This window comes from Heteronotia binoei, chromosome 8 (assembly GCF_032191835.1).
Source record: "Heteronotia binoei isolate CCM8104 ecotype False Entrance Well chromosome 8, APGP_CSIRO_Hbin_v1, whole genome shotgun sequence".
Lineage (NCBI taxonomy): Eukaryota > Metazoa > Chordata > Lepidosauria > Squamata > Gekkonidae > Heteronotia > Heteronotia binoei.
This window is the reverse complement of record NC_083230.1, coordinates 26,419,928-26,439,023: the sequence shown is the minus strand read 5'-3', so window position 1 is coordinate 26,439,023 and position 19,096 is coordinate 26,419,928. Positions and strand designations below refer to the sequence as shown.

The 19,096-nt window shown below is 44.8% G+C and overlaps 1 protein-coding gene across 2 annotated transcripts in view; it reads right to left on the bottom strand.

The window, feature by feature from the left end:
• The window catches only part of CADPS2 (calcium dependent secretion activator 2), a 644,998-nt gene that overhangs the window by 43,889 nt on the left and 582,013 nt on the right, over nt 1-19,096 (bottom strand). For both annotated transcript variants that reach the window (XM_060244821.1, XM_060244822.1), the window contains exon 26: nt 8,337-8,444. In XM_060244821.1, coding sequence (XP_060100804.1) covers nt 8,337-8,444 — 108 coding nt within the window. The remainder of the gene's footprint in view (nt 1-8,336; nt 8,445-19,096) is intronic.

Genomic DNA, 19,096 nt, shown 5'->3' with positions numbered 1-19,096 from the left:
ACCCCTGATGTAGCCAATCCTTCGAGCTCACAGTAGGCCCTGTAATAAGAGCCCTGTAAACTCTTGGAGGATTGGCTACATCAGGGAGGTGTAGTTTAATATGCAAAGAAGTTCCTGCTACAAAATGAGCCCTGCCCAATACCTACTGGGATGCACATAATGTTGAAGACATCTCATTATCAGTTTTAAAAAGTAAAATATATGATGGCAGGGAGAGAAATTGGCCTGTCTGGCTCCCTGACAGTTTACAGCATCCTGGAGGTGGGGTGGATTAAGATTAGGGGATACATTTTCATGCTCCAATCTTAATTCCACCCTGCTTTGCTAGTCCAGGAAACTGGAAGAGCCCATGTAGAAGGATTAATTAGAACTGGAGGCAAACAACTTTCTCTAAACTGCATGCTCGAGGCTGGACTACTGTAATGCTTTCTACATGGGGCTGCCCTTGTGCTGAACCCGGAAGCTGCAGCTAGTGCAGAATGCGACCGCCCAGCTGTTATTGGGGCTTCTCAGGTGGGAGCACATTCAATTGGGACTGTGGGAACTACACTGGCTGCCAATAGTATACTGGATTCATTACAAGGTACTGGTTATTACCTTTAAAGCCATATATGGCCTAAGACCTGCCTACCTTAGGGACCGTCTCTCCCCACATGTTCCCCAGAGAGTACTCAGATCGGGATCACAAAATCTATTAGTAATCCCCAGGCTGAAGGAGGCCTGATTGAAATCAACCAGAGACAGGGCCTTCTCAATTGTAGCCCCATGCTGGTGGAACCAACTGCCAGATGAAGTGAGGGCCTTGCGGAACCTTTTGCAGTTCCACAGGGCCTGCAAGACTGTCTTCTTCTGGCTGGCATTCAACTGACTCAGCACCGGTATTCAAGAGAAGTGGAAGAAGGCTGTCGCCACCAGAATAGAAGGTAGAGGGAGATAGAAGGTGGAGAAGTAATATGGGTGAGGGAGAACTGGACACCTTATTTACTCAGCAAATTGGATCTCCACCCGCATTCTGTGTAACTGCAACAGTCCTAGGTTTCAACGGACAGTAGTTTGAACTCTACTGGGCCTGATTCTTTTCTATGCAAATTAAGGGTGCTCTATGACCATTCATCCAGTTATGCTAATAATTTAAATCCTACTACACTGCAACAAAGCTGCTGTAGGGAGTGCAATCTGAGTAATAGGTGTACATGAATTCTTGAGTAACAAAAAAAGTACCAATTTAAATTAGCTTGAATAGTGAAAGATCTCTCTTAGGGTGGAAAAGTCCAAACAGTTATAATTAATTACAGGGCTGTTGGAAGGATCCAACCCCCCCCCCCTCCCACTTCCATACTGTGTTGGAAGTTAGAGACATTTACCTCTAGATCATCACAGTTTGTAGATGGAAACTGGTTTTGTTTAGTGATTAGGATCACCTAAAATTACAGTGTGTGACTCAGGCAGAGTTTACAGTCTCACAACTATGGACTATGCCCAGTTTTATTAATTATTAATGCTAACAGTGCTTTGCCTTTAATCTCATTCATCTACAGCTATCTCATTACTGCAATATTTTTTCATTAGATTTTGCTTATATTTGCAACAAGTGCTCTACTAATGTAGAAGTTAAGCACGAGCATTCAGCATACAAAAAAGGCACTGAACAGACAAAAGAACAACCTTCTCTGTCCAAATGCTTGACTGAGCTCCATAACTGTAGAAGCCAGAAGTACCAGAGAAGTATTGAGGAGGATTCAGTGAGTACTTAGGCACATACTTTATGGAGAACATCAACAGCAGCTGTCCAACAACTGAACAGCATACAAAGGCAACTGGGAAACTTGTACTTTTTTTAAAAAAAAAGCACAGGATAAGGACTTTTATTTATTTATTTATTTGAGTTGCTTAATGGCCCCATCTGGCCAAGGCCAGGCTTTGGCCAATGTACATTTGTAAAATTCAAGTTAAAACACAATACTTGTGCAACAACATAACAATACAGATGAAACAACAAAGTTACAATAAAATGACTGGATGGTGTCTTGCTAATAAGGTTCTTCTTCCAGGATATCAGAGCACATGGCAGGGAGGGAGGAAACCTTCTGGGTGAGACCAGGACAGGTAATGTGCCAGTTGTTGCTATCCTCAATCAAAAGCCTGGAGGAACATCTCCACCTTACAAAATTGCCACAGGTCCTGCAGGGCCCAGGTGTCATCTGGCAGAGAGTTCCACCAGGTTGGGGCCAGGACTGAAAAAGCCCTGACCCTTCTCAAGGACAGCCAGGCCTCTTTAGGGCCAGGGATCATCAGCAGATTGTTATGCAGCAGAGTGCAATGCTCTACCAGTGACATAACAGAGGAGACAGTCCTGGAGATACCTTGGTCCCAGATCCCTCAAAGTCTTAAAGGTTAGAACCAAAACCTTGACTCTGATTTGGTGCTCAACTGGAAGCCAGTGAAGCTGGAGCAGCACTGGTTATATGTGTGCCATCCATGGCATTCCCAACAGGACTGCTGCATTCTGAAACCATTGGAATTTCTGAGTCAGTCTCAAAGGTAGGCCAGCATAGAGCAAATTACAGCAGCATAATCTGGAGGTGACTGTAACATGGACTACTGTGGCTAGGTCCAAACGGGACAGAAAGGGAGCCAGTTGCTGGGTTTGATGAAAATGGAAAAAAACGCCATCTTGGCAATATGTATGACCTGGGCCTCCATTGAGAGAGAGGCATCCAGTGTCATGCCCAGGCTCTTGACAGTGGGACCCTATCAAGAGCCAGTAATCTGCACTTCAGCCCCGTTCCCCTCAGCCACAGAGCCTCTGTTTTCAACAGGTTCAGCTTCCATCTGCCCTTTCTTAGTCAGCCCACCACAGCCTCTAATTCCCTGGCCAGATCTTATGGGACAATGGCCAATTGGTTGCCCAGTAACAGATAAAGCTGGATGTCATCTGCATACTGGTGACACCCAGTTCTGAAACTCCATGCCAACTGGGCAAGGGGCCACATATAGATGTTAAACAACACCAGGGAGAGGAGTGCCCCCTGAGGAACCTCACACAATAGGGGGTTCTGGTGGACACCTCCTCACCCTGTGCCACCCTCTGTCCCTGACTGTGGAGGAAGTAAGAAAGCCATTGAAGGCCTACCCCACAAATTCCTACGTTGGCAAGGCAGTGAGCCCAACAGATTATAGCTGACTGTGTCAAATGCTGCTGTGAGATCCAATAACAACAGCAGCATCGACCCGCCTCTATCCAGCTGTCTATGGAGATTGTCAGAATGACCAACACAGTCTCTGTCCCATGGCCCAAGTAGAAACCTGACTGGAATGAGTCTGGCATCAATGTGTCCTCCAGGAAACCCTGGAGTTGTTCAACTACCACGCTCTCAATGACCTCACCGAGAAATGGTAAATTTGGAACTGGGCAGTAATTGGCTGGATCTAAAGGATCCAAAGATGATTTTTTTCAAGTGGTATGACCACTGCTTTCTTGAGGCCCTCAGGAAACTCTCCTGTCTCCAAGAACAAGTTGATAACTTCCTTCATAGGGCACCAGATCCTCTTATCACTAGCCTTGATCAGCCAGGAGGGACATGAGTCATGTAGGCATGTGTATGGCTTGACAGCACCCAGAACCTTGTCAACATTGGAAGAAGAGAGCAGGTTGAAAGAGACACCCAAATATGGCCAAGGGGCGTCCAGTTCACTTACTGTATCAAGGTGCAGGGGCGACCCTATGGTGCAAGGTACCCTAGGCAGGGCCCCGCCGCCCTGCCGCCCATGGCAAGGCTTCTAATGCCCCCCGTGGCTCTTTCCATGCCACACCACACTGCCTGCACCCTTCCAGCCCCCCCCTGAAGGGTGTGGGCAAAATCAGAGGGTGCGGAGGGCACCCGGCCTGCGTGCGATTTCTGCGGCACTCTGAGTGCCACAGGGAAGATGCACACTGGCCAGGCACCCTTCCTGCTCTCCAGCTTTGCCTGCAAAAGGGCGGAAGGGTGCAGGCGGCCTCTGCAACACTGGCAAACTCGGGGTCAGAAGGGTATGGCAGCATGGTGCAGCAGTAGGAACCCAATTTGGCATCACCCCCTGGCTAAGTGCACTAGGCAAATACCTAATTTGCCTAGTGGCAGGGCTGCCTCTATCAAGTTTGGCAGGCAGATCACGCCAGAGTGACATGACTTTATCAGCAAAAAAGCTCATAAATGCTTCTAAGCTAATGGCCAAATCCCTAAGTCTGTTTGGGTCCCTCATAGAGAGGGATGTTAAAGATCTAATAACCATAAGTAGTTGTGATTGGCATGAGCTAGCAGACGCAATGGTGGCTGAGCAGAATTCCCTCTTCACAGGCTTCACTACCACCTCATAGGATTTCATAAACGCCTTATGAGATGTTCATGCCACTTCATCCTGGGAATGCTGCCAAACTTGCTCTAGTCATCTAAGCTCTCGCTTCATCTCCCTGAATTCCACTGTATACCAGGGCGAGGGTTTTCCATGTGAGCAACCTCATCAATGGCTTTAGTGAAACAGGAGTTCCAATCTCCTATCAGCTCATTTAATAAGGTGCCAGAAGCCTGCAGATCCCGCAGAGCATTCTGGAATCCAATAGGATCCATTAGTCTCAGTGGGCGAGCATAAATCAGCTCTCCGTCTAGACAGGGAGGAACACGAATGTCCAGCTGGGCTTTCAAGACCAAGTGGTCTGACCATGGACCCTCTTCTCAAGGTCAGGTCCATATTCATCCCCATACCAAAGATCAAATCCAGGGTGTGGCCTTGTTGATGTGTGGGGTCTGAAACAATTTGAGACTGTGTCCCATGGAAGACACCAGGTCTGAAGTCTGGATGGAAGTGGTAGGTTCATCCATGTGAACTTTGAAGTCTCCAAGGATTAATAACTGTGGGAACTCCGAGACCCACCCAGCAACCACCTCCATCAGGCCCAGAAGGCTGTCCACTGGTGTGCTAGGCGGTCAGTACACCAAACAGACAGCCATATTCACCTTGACATTCCACACTAGGCCAACACATCCAATCCCAGTGATCTTCAGGATGGGGAATGGCTTGAAGGAGAAAGCCTCCTGGTTGATCAAGGCCACTCCACCCCCCTGCCCTTGAGTTCAAGACTTATGGAGGATCGAAAAACCTGGCAGAACAACAGTCTCACCCTCCTGCAACCAGGTATCAATGCAGGCCAGGTCCATATTCTGAGCTGCGAGATAGTCTTGCAGCATCCTGGTCTTATTATTTACGGTCCCTGGCATTGCACAGCAGCAGCGTCAAAGGGAAATCAACAACCCAAGCCATCACACCAGCATTTCTGGTTAGAAAAAGACTGAGCGTATCCATAGGTCTGTCTCCTTCCACCGCCATACCTCCCTCTGCCTTGGATACATTCAGCTCCTATAGCAGCCTTATAGCCTAGTCTAGTCCGATCTTGTTAAGAGTTCAGAAATTAAACAGAGCTGGCCAAAGTCAGTACTTGAATGGGAGACCATCAAGGAAGACTGAGGTGTGATGCAGAAGAAGGCAAGGGCAAACAACCTCTGCTCCTCTCTTGCTTCGAAAAGAAGAAGAAGACATTGGATTTATATCCCGCCCTCCACTCCGAAGAGTCTCAGAGCGGCTCACAATCTCCTTTACCTTCCTCCCCCACAACAGACACCCTGTGAGGTAGATGAAGATATTGGATTTATATCCCGCCCTCCGCTCCGAAGAGTCTCAGAGTGGCTCACAATCTCCTTTACCTTCCTCCCCCACAACAGACACCCTGTGAGGTGGGTGGGGTTGGAGAGGGCTCTCACAGCAGCTCCCCTTTCAAGGACAACCTCTGCCAGAGCTACGGCTGACCCAAGGCCGTTCCAGCAGGTGCAAGTGGAGGAGTGGGGAATCAAACCCGGTTCTCCCAGATAAGAGTCCGCACACTTAACCACTACACCAAACTGGCTCTCCAGTAGTACAGTGCAGTACAGGGGCTGCCATTAGTCAGTTCTGACTTGATGGCACACAATCATCATCATCATCATCATCAACATCATCTCCCCTTGGTAGATACAAACACCCATAAAATATGTAGAAAACCGCCTGCTTTAACATCTCTGTTAAATGTGGACTGGAATATACATTTTAATTCCTTTTTCTTTTTAGCTACAACACTAGAAACGAGGATGGATGGAAATGAACCATATGCTTGCAGATTCAGCACAACACCAACTGACGGAGATGTCGCTAATACGGTTCTGGTGCTTTGTAGAAATGCCAGCTGGAAGGATTGGGAGTTTTTCTACCCCTGCAAGGCATCAAAGCTTTTGCACACACACGCACACACAAAAAATCATTTTTTTCACACATATTAACACTTTGCTTATTAAAACAGATGATACTTTTTTATTTTAGAGCTGTCTGGCAACGAGGGTGCTTGAGTGACAAAGCTCATTTCAAGCAGCCAAGACAGCAAACAACCAACACTGACATGCCATATCTATGATGGAAAGGCTTGTGCAGCAAGACCCTCTGTGACTGCCACGAGTGAAGTGTCACAGCAAAGACTGTGAATTGCTGTTATGAAAACATTTGTGGTAACTTGCGTAATTAAAAGAAAGTGCCAGGAAAAAAGAGCTTTCCAAAATGCTCTGGTGATGGAATGTAAATAAATACACTTTGTGGCAATTAAGAAAGGGGTTCAGATTGGCTTCTGGAATGGACTAGTGAACCATCAGGGTCTGCATTTAGATGTCACAGTCCTAACATAGTTTGGACATAACATGGTCGAGCCAGAAATCCCTGGACTTACATACTTCCTCCCCACTTCTCTTATGTGCTGTACAGAGACTGAAGACTTCCCTGGAGAGCCAGTTTAGTGTAGTGGTTAAGTGTCTGGACTCTTATCTGGGAGAACCGGGTTTGATTCCCCACTCCTCCACTTGCACCTGCTGGCATGGCCTTGGGTCAGCCATAGCTCTGGCAGAGGTTGTCCTTGAAAGGGCAGCTGCTGTGAGAGCCCTCTCAGCCCCCCCCCCACCTCACAGGGTGTCTGTTGTGGGGGAGGAAGGTAAAGGAGATTGTGAGCCGCTCTGAGACTCTTCGGAGTGGAGGGCGGGATATAAATCCAATATCTTCTTCTTCTTCTTTTTAAGAAGACTTCACAACTAACCCCAGTTTTGGGGTTTAGAATAACACTGAAGGCAATGGCAAACCACCCCGTAAAGTCTTCCAAGAAAACGTCGTGATGTGACATCACCCCATAGATCAGTAATGACTTGGTGCTTTGTACTGGGGACTACCTTTGCCTTTTACATTTTTCATAGGCAACAAGCTCTTCATTAAGGCATATGGATTTAGACATTACAAAAAGATATGCTTTGTCTGAATGTCATCTGGATGTCTCACAGAAGGGCTTGTGAGATGAATCTGGACACTCTTTGAAAACATTGCTCCACTAGAGTGGGATATGGTTTACCACAACACACAAAACAGAACCGCTGATGTAAAATATTTAGGCTCAACTGAAGCTTGAAGTAATGCTGATGATAATTTAGAGGCAACAGCTGAAAAAAAATAGTGGAAGAAGTTATGTAGAACAGTCCATGAAAGTGCCTTTCATGGGGAGAAGGCACTATGGTCCCAATCTGAATCAGGGCCTCACATGCTTTAGAACTGAATTCCCAGAAAAGAGCTTGAAGGTGACATCTGACTGAAAGCTTCTGCGGGGAATAAGTGCTTGGCACCAATGTATCCTCTAAGCTGTGGGCATGTGGCAGTTATTAACATAGCAAGCCCCACTCAGTAGCAAATCTGGAATTGTGCAGGGTCTTTCACTGCCCTTTGCCCATTTTACGATTATGGCAATTACATTCTGTTTAGGATGTGAACTGCTTTGCTTAGTAGGGGGAAAAAAATAGAGGGAACATGTTTGGAACTAGATGTTGACAGCTGAGGGTGTTGCTTCCTTGCTCAAGCCAAACTATTGATTGGTGACTCTGGCTCCTTCTTCAGCCTACAGTTGACTGGAATCAGATAAAATGGAATCCTTCTTAGGGCTTGCTTCTTAGGGCATATTAGAAGGAAAAGCAACATTTCAGATGTAGGGAGGCTCTTAGACTCCATAAACTTCCTGGCATCTCAAGATTAGAAAAAGAAAAGACATTTTAGAATGACAAGCCCTAGCATCTGTTCATTACTTTGGCTCCCTACGACTGCAGTTCTTGGGCGGGAAGCATCAATGTTAAATTAAATCACAAAGCAACCAACAGAACAAGCATCTCAATAGGCAACTGAAATGTGATAGAATAGCTCAAAATATCCAGATGCATAAACCAATAATCCACACAGAGGCAGCTACTTACATCAAACAATCTTTCAATGTACATTTCTTCATTGATCTTATCACGAAGTATGTCTTGGTTCTGTCGAACAAACATAATATAAGTATCTGCTAGATCCATCCCTGGTTTCTGTAAGAGAAAGAGATCAGGGGTTCTAACTTCCAGTGTTCAATCTTTTTTGTTTATAAATATATGTCTGTATACACACATATATATTTACACATATACACATATATATATACACACACACACACATGCACACATATGTTCATTATCTTATCTGAAAATTTGTCATAAACATGGTAGCAATTTACGGAAGATCTATATTTTAAATTGATGAAGTCAACTTACTGTAATGAACTTTATTTTAATTTTTATGCATGAATTTTATTTCATTTCTTAACATAAACATAAATGCATATATAGTTCAGTTACATTTATGTGTATTTTGCAATTGTTGAAATAGAGAGACAATAAAAACAGAAGATCATGTATGGGTAAGCTTCTAAAAAATAAGAGTGGAAAATTACATGCTCAATAGTATGAAGAATAGCCGCCCTGAGCCTATTCTGGCAGGGAGAGCGGGATATAAAATAAATAAATAAAGATTAAAGTCCATTATATTTACTCTTCCATACATACATGGTTGTGGTCTGTAGTCTGGATGTATAGTAGCATAGCATGGATATGAAACAAAAGATGGATACATTCAGGAAAACAGTGGGCGTTTTCTCACAGAGCTTACCTCGGAGCGACGTCCCTCTTCACTGCGCAACGTCTGCGTGGATTTCCCACCAACCGCTCCGCATAACCAGGAAGAGCCGCGGCTTTTGCATCGCTAACGTAAACTGGTTTTTAGCGGTTTACATCTGCGACGCAAAAGGTCCGGCACTTCCTGGTTATGCGGAGCCGTTGGTGGGAAATCCGCGCAGACGCTGCGCGGTGAAGAGGGACGTCGCTCCGAGGTAAGCTCCGTGGGAAAACGCCCAGTATCTTCTGCTGCTCTCCCCTTCTACCTTCTCCCTCCCAGCCCCTGCCGATATGTTGGTGCTGAAGCCAACCCAAGTCTGAGTCTGATGAATTCATTACATCAATTAGAAGAAGAAGTGGTAGCAATTTAAATGGACTTCATTTCATGCTTTCTTCAGGACCCTAACTGGTGGAGAAAATCCCCCCAAAAAACAAAACTAAGAAAAAAACCAAACACCAACAGCTCTTCAAACTGTTGGCAGGATGATGATCCCAGGGACATGAAGTGTTTACAAAGAATGAGTCACAAGTATAAAGCATAAAATGTTGAACTTCGGAATGCGCATGAAGCAAATATAAGGATGCAAAGTACCCTGCCTTAAGAGACTCAAAGGAAAATGCATGGGAAACAGAAAGCAGAAAGGCTGGGTTTTAGGACTGGGTCACACAATATCTTTTATTTAAATGAACAGCCCTGGAGGGCAGGAAAGTGGGAACACAGAAACCAGCTGAAAAAAAGGCCTAAACTGAACATTTGTTCTTCCCTTTCTGCAGGTAATTTAAAACTCTGGTATAGCTGGAGATGCAAGCCAAAGGATAAGAACCAAGGCGCACCTGATTCGTCGGTTCTTAGCATATAGCCTGCAGCCACGAACTTGTGAGAACCTTCATGGCAGAATCAGCAGCAGGTCAAGAAGACCTTGGGACTTGATGCTTCAAGAGTATATTGAGGGTTGTAGTTTGCATGTCTTTATTTAAACTGTATTTTGGTTTTGTGAGCTGCTGTGAGAAAGTAGTACTCAAATAAAACTTTCGCGGAGAAAAGAAATCTGTGAGCCAACCATTCACAAATACAGCTATTGTTATGACTATTGTTATGGCCATTGTTACTAGTAAAAGTTGCCTCAGTGCCTTAATTGATGCATTCTATAGCCATGTTGCCCTGACCTGGTTAGCTTGATCTCAGAAGCTACGCAAGGTTGGCCCTGGTTAGTATTTGATGGGAAATCCCAAGGAGTTTAAGGGTCTCTCTGCAGAGGCTGGCAATTGCAAACCACCTCTGAGTATCTCTTGCTTTGAAAACTCTACAGGGTTGTCATCAGTTGGCTGTGACTTGATGGCAACAAATAAAAAAGACAGCCGTGTCTTAACTATCACAACTATGAAAATACCAGACCACAGTATCCTCTTTAGGGAGGGACGGTGGCTCAGTGGTAGAGCATCTGCTTGGGAAGCAGAAGGTCCCAGGTTCAATCCCTGGCATCTCCAAAAAAGGGTCCAGGCAAATAGGTGTGAAAAACCTCAGCTTGAGACCCTGGAGAACCACTGCCAGTCTGAGAAGACAATACTGACTTTGGTGGACCAAGGGTCTGATTCAGTATAAGGCAGCTTCATATGTTCATATGTTCAATATCTTAATATATTCAGAGTGGCCACTTAACTTGTGAAGAGAGGAAAGTTGCTGACTTTTGTCTCCTTCTGTGGCTTACATTCTACGTTGGTCAACAAGAATGGATACATGCGGAATTGGAATAAATGGATGTTGTTCTAAAAACTGGATTTTTTTCTCTCTCCTAATAATTACCTGGATCATCTGTGTTCTGGTTTGCTCCCAGAAAACAGGGTGAAGAGAAAAAGGACTCTCATTTTTCCTCACTGCCACAAAGGAAGGTGTTATAGGAAATTAGATGGCAATGTGATGCAAAAATTTCTTTTATGAAGAAATCCCTACGAAAATACAAAGTGAGTTCTGCATTTCAAAATGTTGAAATGCAAAATCATCATGCATTAAGCAACAAATATCTATAAGGAGGAATTTCTGCCTATTTTTGTAGGCAGATAATTCTTGCAAAATTATCAATATTTTATGTTCTGAAATGATATCTGCCAGGAGTATCCATTTGTGAGGAAAAAAACATATTCTGGAGCTGGCAGTCAGCTAATGCTTTTTTCTTCTCGTGAATCCTGATTTCTGAAGGCTTCTACAATTATTTTTGTGATGGTTGTTGTGTGAAAGAATTCAGAAGGGTCAAATTCACATGGCTAGGAACAACATCAAAACATCCACATGGAATTGTGGGGATTTTTAAGATCCAGGAATAATCCCTCTAGACTGTTTTCAAGAAACCCCATAAATTAATTACAATTGTTAGTCTGGACATTTAGAACTTTCTGCAGTGCACATCTTCAAAAACCTGAATAATATTATGAAGTCTCCACAGCTGATACTGGCAAATACACAATCAATATATTATGGAAATCAGTTAACTTTTATCATGAGAACAGATATTGGTGTTTAACTACTTAGTGTACTCTTTTTTTTCGGAGGCTGCAGTCACACTACAGGCTTGCCGTGATCTGGCCACACCTCTAAGTATTTTGTAATGGGAAATTCTGATCAGACATTTCACCCTGAACCAGCTTCACCATGCACTCACCACGTGGTTGACCGTTCAGATTGTTGCTGTATGCCCCCCCCCTTTTGTCTTTTACGCATGTGCATAAGCATGTGTCTGAAGCTCTGGCTCCTTTTTGACAGCTCCACAATCCCTCCGCCAAGTACTCTGGGCCCTCTCAGCCTCCTTCCCTTTGACTCTCTTCCTTGGGATGGGTAAGTTTAGATGGGTAAGTGTAGATTTACATGAGGGTAGTCCCATTGACTTCAATACACTTACTCTTGTGTCAGTTATGGGATCCTCTCCAACAGCAACTCTGATGCAGAAACAGGATAGAGAGCTTTTTTGGGGGGAAGGGGGGTTGTTGCTCAAAAGTGATCCAGAATGACTACTTGGCCATGGTGACTTACAATGCCAGAGGCACTTATGTGCATATCACTACCTGTTCCGAAAGAGAAAAAAAGGAGGCAGAAGTGTAAGGGAATGTTCAGACCTTCCAAATGGCTTGACTTCACACAAGGGTGGTTCAGACAGCCAGATATGTGGGGTGAAAGTGCTGGTGTCCCTTAAGACTGGACTTCCCCTGGTGAATGTTAACTCCACTTTGAAGATGGGGCAGAATGGGGTGGTAAAAACTGGGGCACAGAAGGCAGATGTTACTGTCTGATCATGCTCTTTAATCCGCAAGGGTACCGCATTGATATTAGATCAAACTGCTTGTGTGACTGCAGCCTGAGATTTACTTTTCACGTTCATAATACTACAATATTTTAAAGAATAGAAGACAGGAGATTTGAAATTCAGTGCTATAACCATGTGGGAGAGTAAGTACTTAGCAAAGATCTGTTGCAATGACAGGCCCTGAATGTGGATGAACAGCCAGAAACCTTGGTGTTAGGGAGTTGGGAAGAAGGTCAAGACATGAATGGAAGCCCCTCAACTAACATCTTTTTGGCGGGCTGCGGATTCACAGGGCTTGACCTGGCAAGCAGGAAGTCATTCTATTATGTTTCCTTCCTACAGAGCCAACAGAGTGGTGCCATGAATGTAGTCATCTGTGGGTTCCAATATCTCTTTCAAGAGCCTGGATACAATCTTTCACCGAATACTCAGAACTGAGAAATATCTGTCTTGGTCCTGTATTGTGTTATCTTGGAGCTCCAAAGGAATGGTATCAGAAGCACCCATATTTACACAAGGAAAATCTCTGATGATAGTGCCATTTTAACCAATTAATTACCAAAAGTTTGTAACACAGAACACAGTGCATAGAACGTAGAATCACAGAGTTGGAAGAGAATCATAGAGTTGGAAGGGACCTCCAGGGTCATCTAATCCAACCCCCTGCACAATGCAGGAAACTCACAAATACCTCCCCCTAAATTCACAGGATCTTCACTGCTGATGGCCATCAAGCCTCTGTTTAAAAACCTCCAAGGAAGAGAGCCCACCACCTCTCGAGGAAGCCTGTTCCACTGAGGAACTGCTCTAACCATCAGGAAGTTCTTCCTAATGTTGAGCCAAAAACCCCTTTGATTTAATTTCAACCCATTGGTTCTGGTCCTACCTTCTGGGGCCACAGAAAACAATTCCACACCATCCTCCAGATTACAGCCCATCAAGTACTTGGGGATCATAACACCTCTCAGCCGCCTCCTCTCCACGCTAACATCCCCAGCTCCTTCCACCTTTCTTCATAGGACTTGGTCTCCAGACCCCTCACCATCTTTGTCGCCCTCCTCTGGACCCACTCCAGTTTGTCTATATCCTTCTTAAAATGTGGTACCCAAAACTGAACACAATACTCCAGGTGAGGTCTTACCAGAGCAGAGTAAAGCGACACCATCACTTCATGTGGTCTGGACACTATACTTCTGTTGATACAGCCCAAAATTGCATTTGCCGTTTTAGATATTAGACATACTTTAACTGAATCTGTTCCTACATTTAAGGCATATAATCCCTCAACAAAGCAAGTGAGGGGAATTCTGGGAAATATCTACCAGCTAAACAAGACCTGGGCTGAGCTTCTGTTTCCCTTCCTATTATATGTATGCCCGGAGGCACAAATTCTGAGACCAAAAGCCCAGGGACTAGAGTGGAATACTGTTCAGCCTTAGCTCATGGCTCACAGGGTGTGGCTCTGAGTAGGTTGTCCCAGAGGATCTAGAAGAAACCCTGGATGTGGCATATTGGTATTCTTTCTTTTCTCATGTTACTTTAATTCATGTGTTTGTATTTTATGTTTGAGTCCCCACTGGGTAGAAAAGCAGCATAAAAATAAAACATTTTTTTAAAAATTAGCCATGGTGAAGACCTATGCAGATGGAACCTGTAACCATAGTTTATCTGAGATTTAAATCCCGCCCTTCCCACCATAGTTAAGCCTTGCTGGAAAAGGGCAGGGAGTATTCATGCTAGAAAGAAGATGGCAGAGAGTGGCTCCACAGATTGTTCATTACTTAGAGTTAAGAGATCAGGAACATAATGGCTGATAACAGATGGGCAGTTTGGGCCAACTTAGACACACCTCAGAAACCAACATAAAAAATCCTTCCAAACACTAACATCTGCCGCCTGTTCCCATCCTGTACTCACCCCGGCATCCTCAGAGCATCCTCAGAGCAGTTCAAATTTTTGAGCTGCATGCCATAAGAACATAACATAAGAGAAGCCATGTTGGATCAGGCCAACGGCCCATCCAGTCCAACACTCTTTATCACACAGTGGCCAATATATAAATACACACATATATATATACACACTGTGGCTAATAGCCACTGATGGACCTCTGCTCCATATTTTTATCTAACCTCCTCTTGAAGCTGGCTATGCCTGTAGCTGCCACCACCTCCTGTGGCAGTGAATTTCACATGTTAATCACCCTTTGGGTGAAGAAGTACTTCCTTTTATCCGTTCTAACCTGACTGCTCAGCAATTTCATTGAATGCCCACGAGTTCTTGTATTGTGAGAAAGGGAGAAAAGTACTTCTTTCTCTACCTTCTCCATCCCATGCATAATCTTGTAAACCTCTATCATGTCACCTCGCAGTCGACGTTTCTCCAAGCTAAAGAGCCCCAAGCGTTTTAACCTTTCTTCATAGGGAAAGTGTTCCAAGCCTGTAATTATTCTAGTTGCCCTTTTCTGCACTTTTTCCAATGCTATAATATCTTTTTTGAGGTGCGGTGACCAGAATTGCACACAGTATTCCAAATGAGACCGCACCATCGATTTATACAGGGGCATTGTGATACTGGCTAATTTGTTTTCAATTCCCTTCCTAATAATACCCAGCATGACGTTGGCCTTTTTCATTGCAAACGCACACTGTCTTGACATTTTCAGTGAGTTATCTACCACGACCCCAAGATCTCTCTCTTGGTCAGTCTCTGCCAGTTCGCACCCCATCATGCCAGTTGCCTCTTTGGTGTCTGGATGGAGAAGCACACAAGTGAGGCGCCTTGGTGGTGTGAACCCACCAAGCCGCTTCTTCTTCTTCTTCTTTTTTTTTTTAACAAACTACCAGAGTGCATGAGTGCATGGCCACTAAAAATGTATGGAAAAAAAGAAAACTGAACCACGCCAAGGGAATGGTGCTCTACTGACCGTGCCAAGGCACCCTGTGGGTGAGATAAGGGTGCCTCACGCTGGAGCATGTGGACAGTTCAGGATGATTCTTTCTGAGCCAGCCCGATTTGGGACGCCTCAGTCAATATGTGCACTGCCTTCCTAGAGCTCCCAACTGGAGCCATCTGAAAATTCTTTATATTGCTGTAAATCCTTTTTAATTTTATATAGAACATGGCACATCACTAATGGTTAAAGCACTCCACACGATGTCCTCAATGTCTGCGCGATGAGAATTAAAACATATGCACACAACAAAAGTGAGAAAAGTCACAAATGAAAGGGATTAGGAAATTTGTATTGTGCTGAAGAGCAATTCTTCCTAACATATGCTGAGTCTCCAGTATCTTTATGAAACATGCACATTTACTTTCAAGTTAGTTTTTTAAAAGTACCTCTTGAAAACAGTCAATAGTAAAAAAAAAATCCCATTAGATAACTCTCTTCTATTTTCTTAGAGATGTTTACCTAATCTGTGACATATGGGAATTTCACACCTAGTGAATATATTTTCATGTAGCTTGTGGCATGAGGCTCTAATCATTAGAAGAATATACACAAGTAAGAGAATTGCAACAGCTGGTGACATTTACCAATTAAAATTGCAGTTCTTTAAAACACTTTATCCTTTTTTTTCCTGGTGTACACAGAGTAATTATCTCTGATAAACTGATGAAAAATCTAATTTTCCTCTTAAACGCTTATACGTTACTGTATAGGCGTGCTTGAATAAAATCAACTGATTCTCCAAAGAACTTACAGTGGCAAAGATCTCACTTTTAAAGCCAATGAAATTGGATTAACCAGGTAATTAAGAATCAATAAAAATTCTGCTTGGGGAGGAAAGCATTTTCAGTACAATTAAGTCAAACCATCTTCACTTTTAGCTATTTCAAACAAACAGCTGAAGTCTTTCTTAACTATCTTTAGCATTATTAGAAAAATTGTTTCTTCAGATACATCACACTCATTTTCAGCTCTGAGACCGGCCACACTTTGTTATACAGTTTATAACTACACAGTTTGGAACCTGAGAGAAAAAAATATTTTAGCAGCATTTTTAGTGATTTCATCAACCGATTGAAGGTAAAAAGTTCTTATTCGGAATACTGCCATAATACATCATAAAGTAAACCACTCTTGAATTTAAAAAAGCAGCTTGGTTCTCTGGCAATGTGAATTATTGTAGTGAAAACAGTTATTAAGTTAAAAGAAGATGAAGATGAAGATATTGGATTTATATCCCGCCCTCCACTCCGAAGAGTCTCAGAGCGGCTCACAATCTTCTTTCCCTTCCTCCCCCACAACAGACACCCTGTGAGGTAGAGGAAGATATTGGATTTATATCCCGCCCTCCGCTCCGAAGAGTCTCAGAGCGGCTCACAATCTCCTTTACCTTCCTCCCCCACAACAGACACCCTGTAAGGTAGAGGAAGATATTGGATTTATATCTCGCCCTCCACTCCGAAGAGTCTCAGAGCGGCTCACAATCTCCTTTACCTTCTTCCCCCACAACAGACACCCTGTGAGGTGGGTGGGGCTGGAGAGGGCTCTCACAGCAGCTGCCCTTTCAAGGACAACCTCTGCCAGAGCTGTGGCTGACCCAAGACCATGCGAGCAGGTGCAAGTGGAGGAGTGAGGAATCAAACCTGGTTCTCCCAGATAAGAGAGCTCTGGCTGACCCAAGGCCATTCCAGCAGCTGCAAGTGGAGGAGTGGAGAATCAAACCCGGTTCTCCCAGATAAGAGAGCTCTGGCTGACCCAAGGCCATTCCAGCAGATGCAAGTGGAGGAGTGGAGAATCAAACCCGGTTCTCCCAGATAAGAGAGCTATGGCTGACCCAAGGCCATTCCAGCAGATGCAAGTGGAGGAGTGGGGAATCAAACCCAGTTCTCCCAGATAAGAGAGCTCTGGCTGACCCAAGACCATGCGAGCAGGTGCAAGTGGAGGAGTGAGGAATCAAACCTGGTTCTCCCAGATAAGAGAGCTCTGGCTGACCCAAGACCATGCGAGCAGGTGCAAGTGGAGGAGTGAGGAATCAAACCTGGTTCTCCCAGATAAGAGAGCTCTGGCTGACCCAAGGCCATTCCAGCAGCTGCAAGTGGAGGAGTGGAGAATCAAACCCGGTTCTCCCAGATAAGAGAGCTCTGGCTGACCCAAGGCCATTCCAGCAGGTGCAAGTGGAGGAGTGGGGAATCAAACCCGGTTCTCCCAGATAAGAGTCCGCACGCTTAACCACTACACCAGACTGGCACAGTTAACAACTGTGCATGTAGTTTTCTCATTTGCATTTTAGTATTTTCTTTGGATCGTGATGTCAACATTTTTCTAAACGGTACGGCAGTTTAAACTAGGCTTAGATATACTCACCATAAAGCTCACCGGGTGACCTTGGAGTCAGGGCTGAGCCTAGGCTGTCTGGTGCCCTATTCAAGGTTAACTTCTGGTGCGCCACCCCCCCCCCCCCGCCGCACTGATGTCACCAAGTCACATGAGGGGTGCCCAATTTGGCACCCCCAGAAGGCTAGCACCCTAAGCAATCGCCTAGTTTGCCTAGCAGCAGAGCTGGCCCTGCTTGAAGTTCTCGTTCTCGTTTAACTTAACCTACCTCGCAGGGATTTTGTGAATACAAAATAGAGGAGGAGAAAACCATGTAAGCCACCTGAGCAGGAAAGCAAGCAATCCTGTGCAACAAGCTAGGGTGGGAAAGGCTACTTAGGGATGAACTGATATTACACCAAAATACTTACTATGAAAACCCCAGCGGCTGTGTAAAGAAACAGAGCTTTAGGGAAGAAGAAGAGACTGGATTTATACCCCACCCTTCAAGTCTCAGAGCAGCTTACAAATCTCCGTCCCTTCCTCTCCTCGCAAAAAGACCCTATGGGGTAGGTGGGGTTGAGAGAGCTTGTTCAACAACTGTCCTTGAGAGAACAGCTCTGAGAGAACTGTGAGAGAACCCAAGGTCACTCCAGCAGTTGCATGTGGAGGAATCAAACCCAGTTTTCCAGATCAGAGTCCACCATTCTTAACCACAAAACTGGTTCTTTAGGGGGGGGGGAGCAAAGTTGGAATGGAAAAGCAGTAATGGGGACTGGTGCTTACCCTTTCCCCACCCCAACACTGGTTTTGCTCTGCAATTTCCCCTTTCCAAGTTCATTTTCCTGCTAGGGAGTTCCAAATGCAGGTTTATGAAGGAAAACGTATATTTGGAAATTGTGGGAAAGCAGCAAGAAAGGAAATTGTTCCTATTGTGTGTCCCCATGACCTTCCTGTTTCTAATTAAGCTCTAAAACCAGGTCAGGGGTTCAGGCAGCATCTCAAGTCAGAGAACAAACAGACAGGAAATCATAAAGCCTAGGCTTTCCAAGTCCCTGGTAGGGGCAGGGATCCCTCATCCCAGTGCTTATTTCCTGTAACCATTCTGAATGGTAGTGGGAGAAAAAAAAATAGGCTGTCAGTGGGATGACAGTCTTCTCTACAAACCACTGGAAACTCTACGGTTTTTATCATAGAATCTCCAGCGATTCCTAGAAAGGTATGACATCATTTCTGGGGTTCCCTGGAACTGATATAATGCTTTCACCCTCTTACATCCCCCTCCCACAAGTCTCCCATGGGTTGTCAGGCCCTGCCCTGGCAACCCTAAATTAAAGCCTTTGTGATAGGAGGTTCTCCTCCAAAAGGATTCATATTAGGGATGCCAGTCCCCAGAGAGGGTGGAGGATCCCTTGGTTTTGCAGGCTTCTTCCCAATGCCAGCCAGTTGGTGGCAAGGGGCAGCCCCAC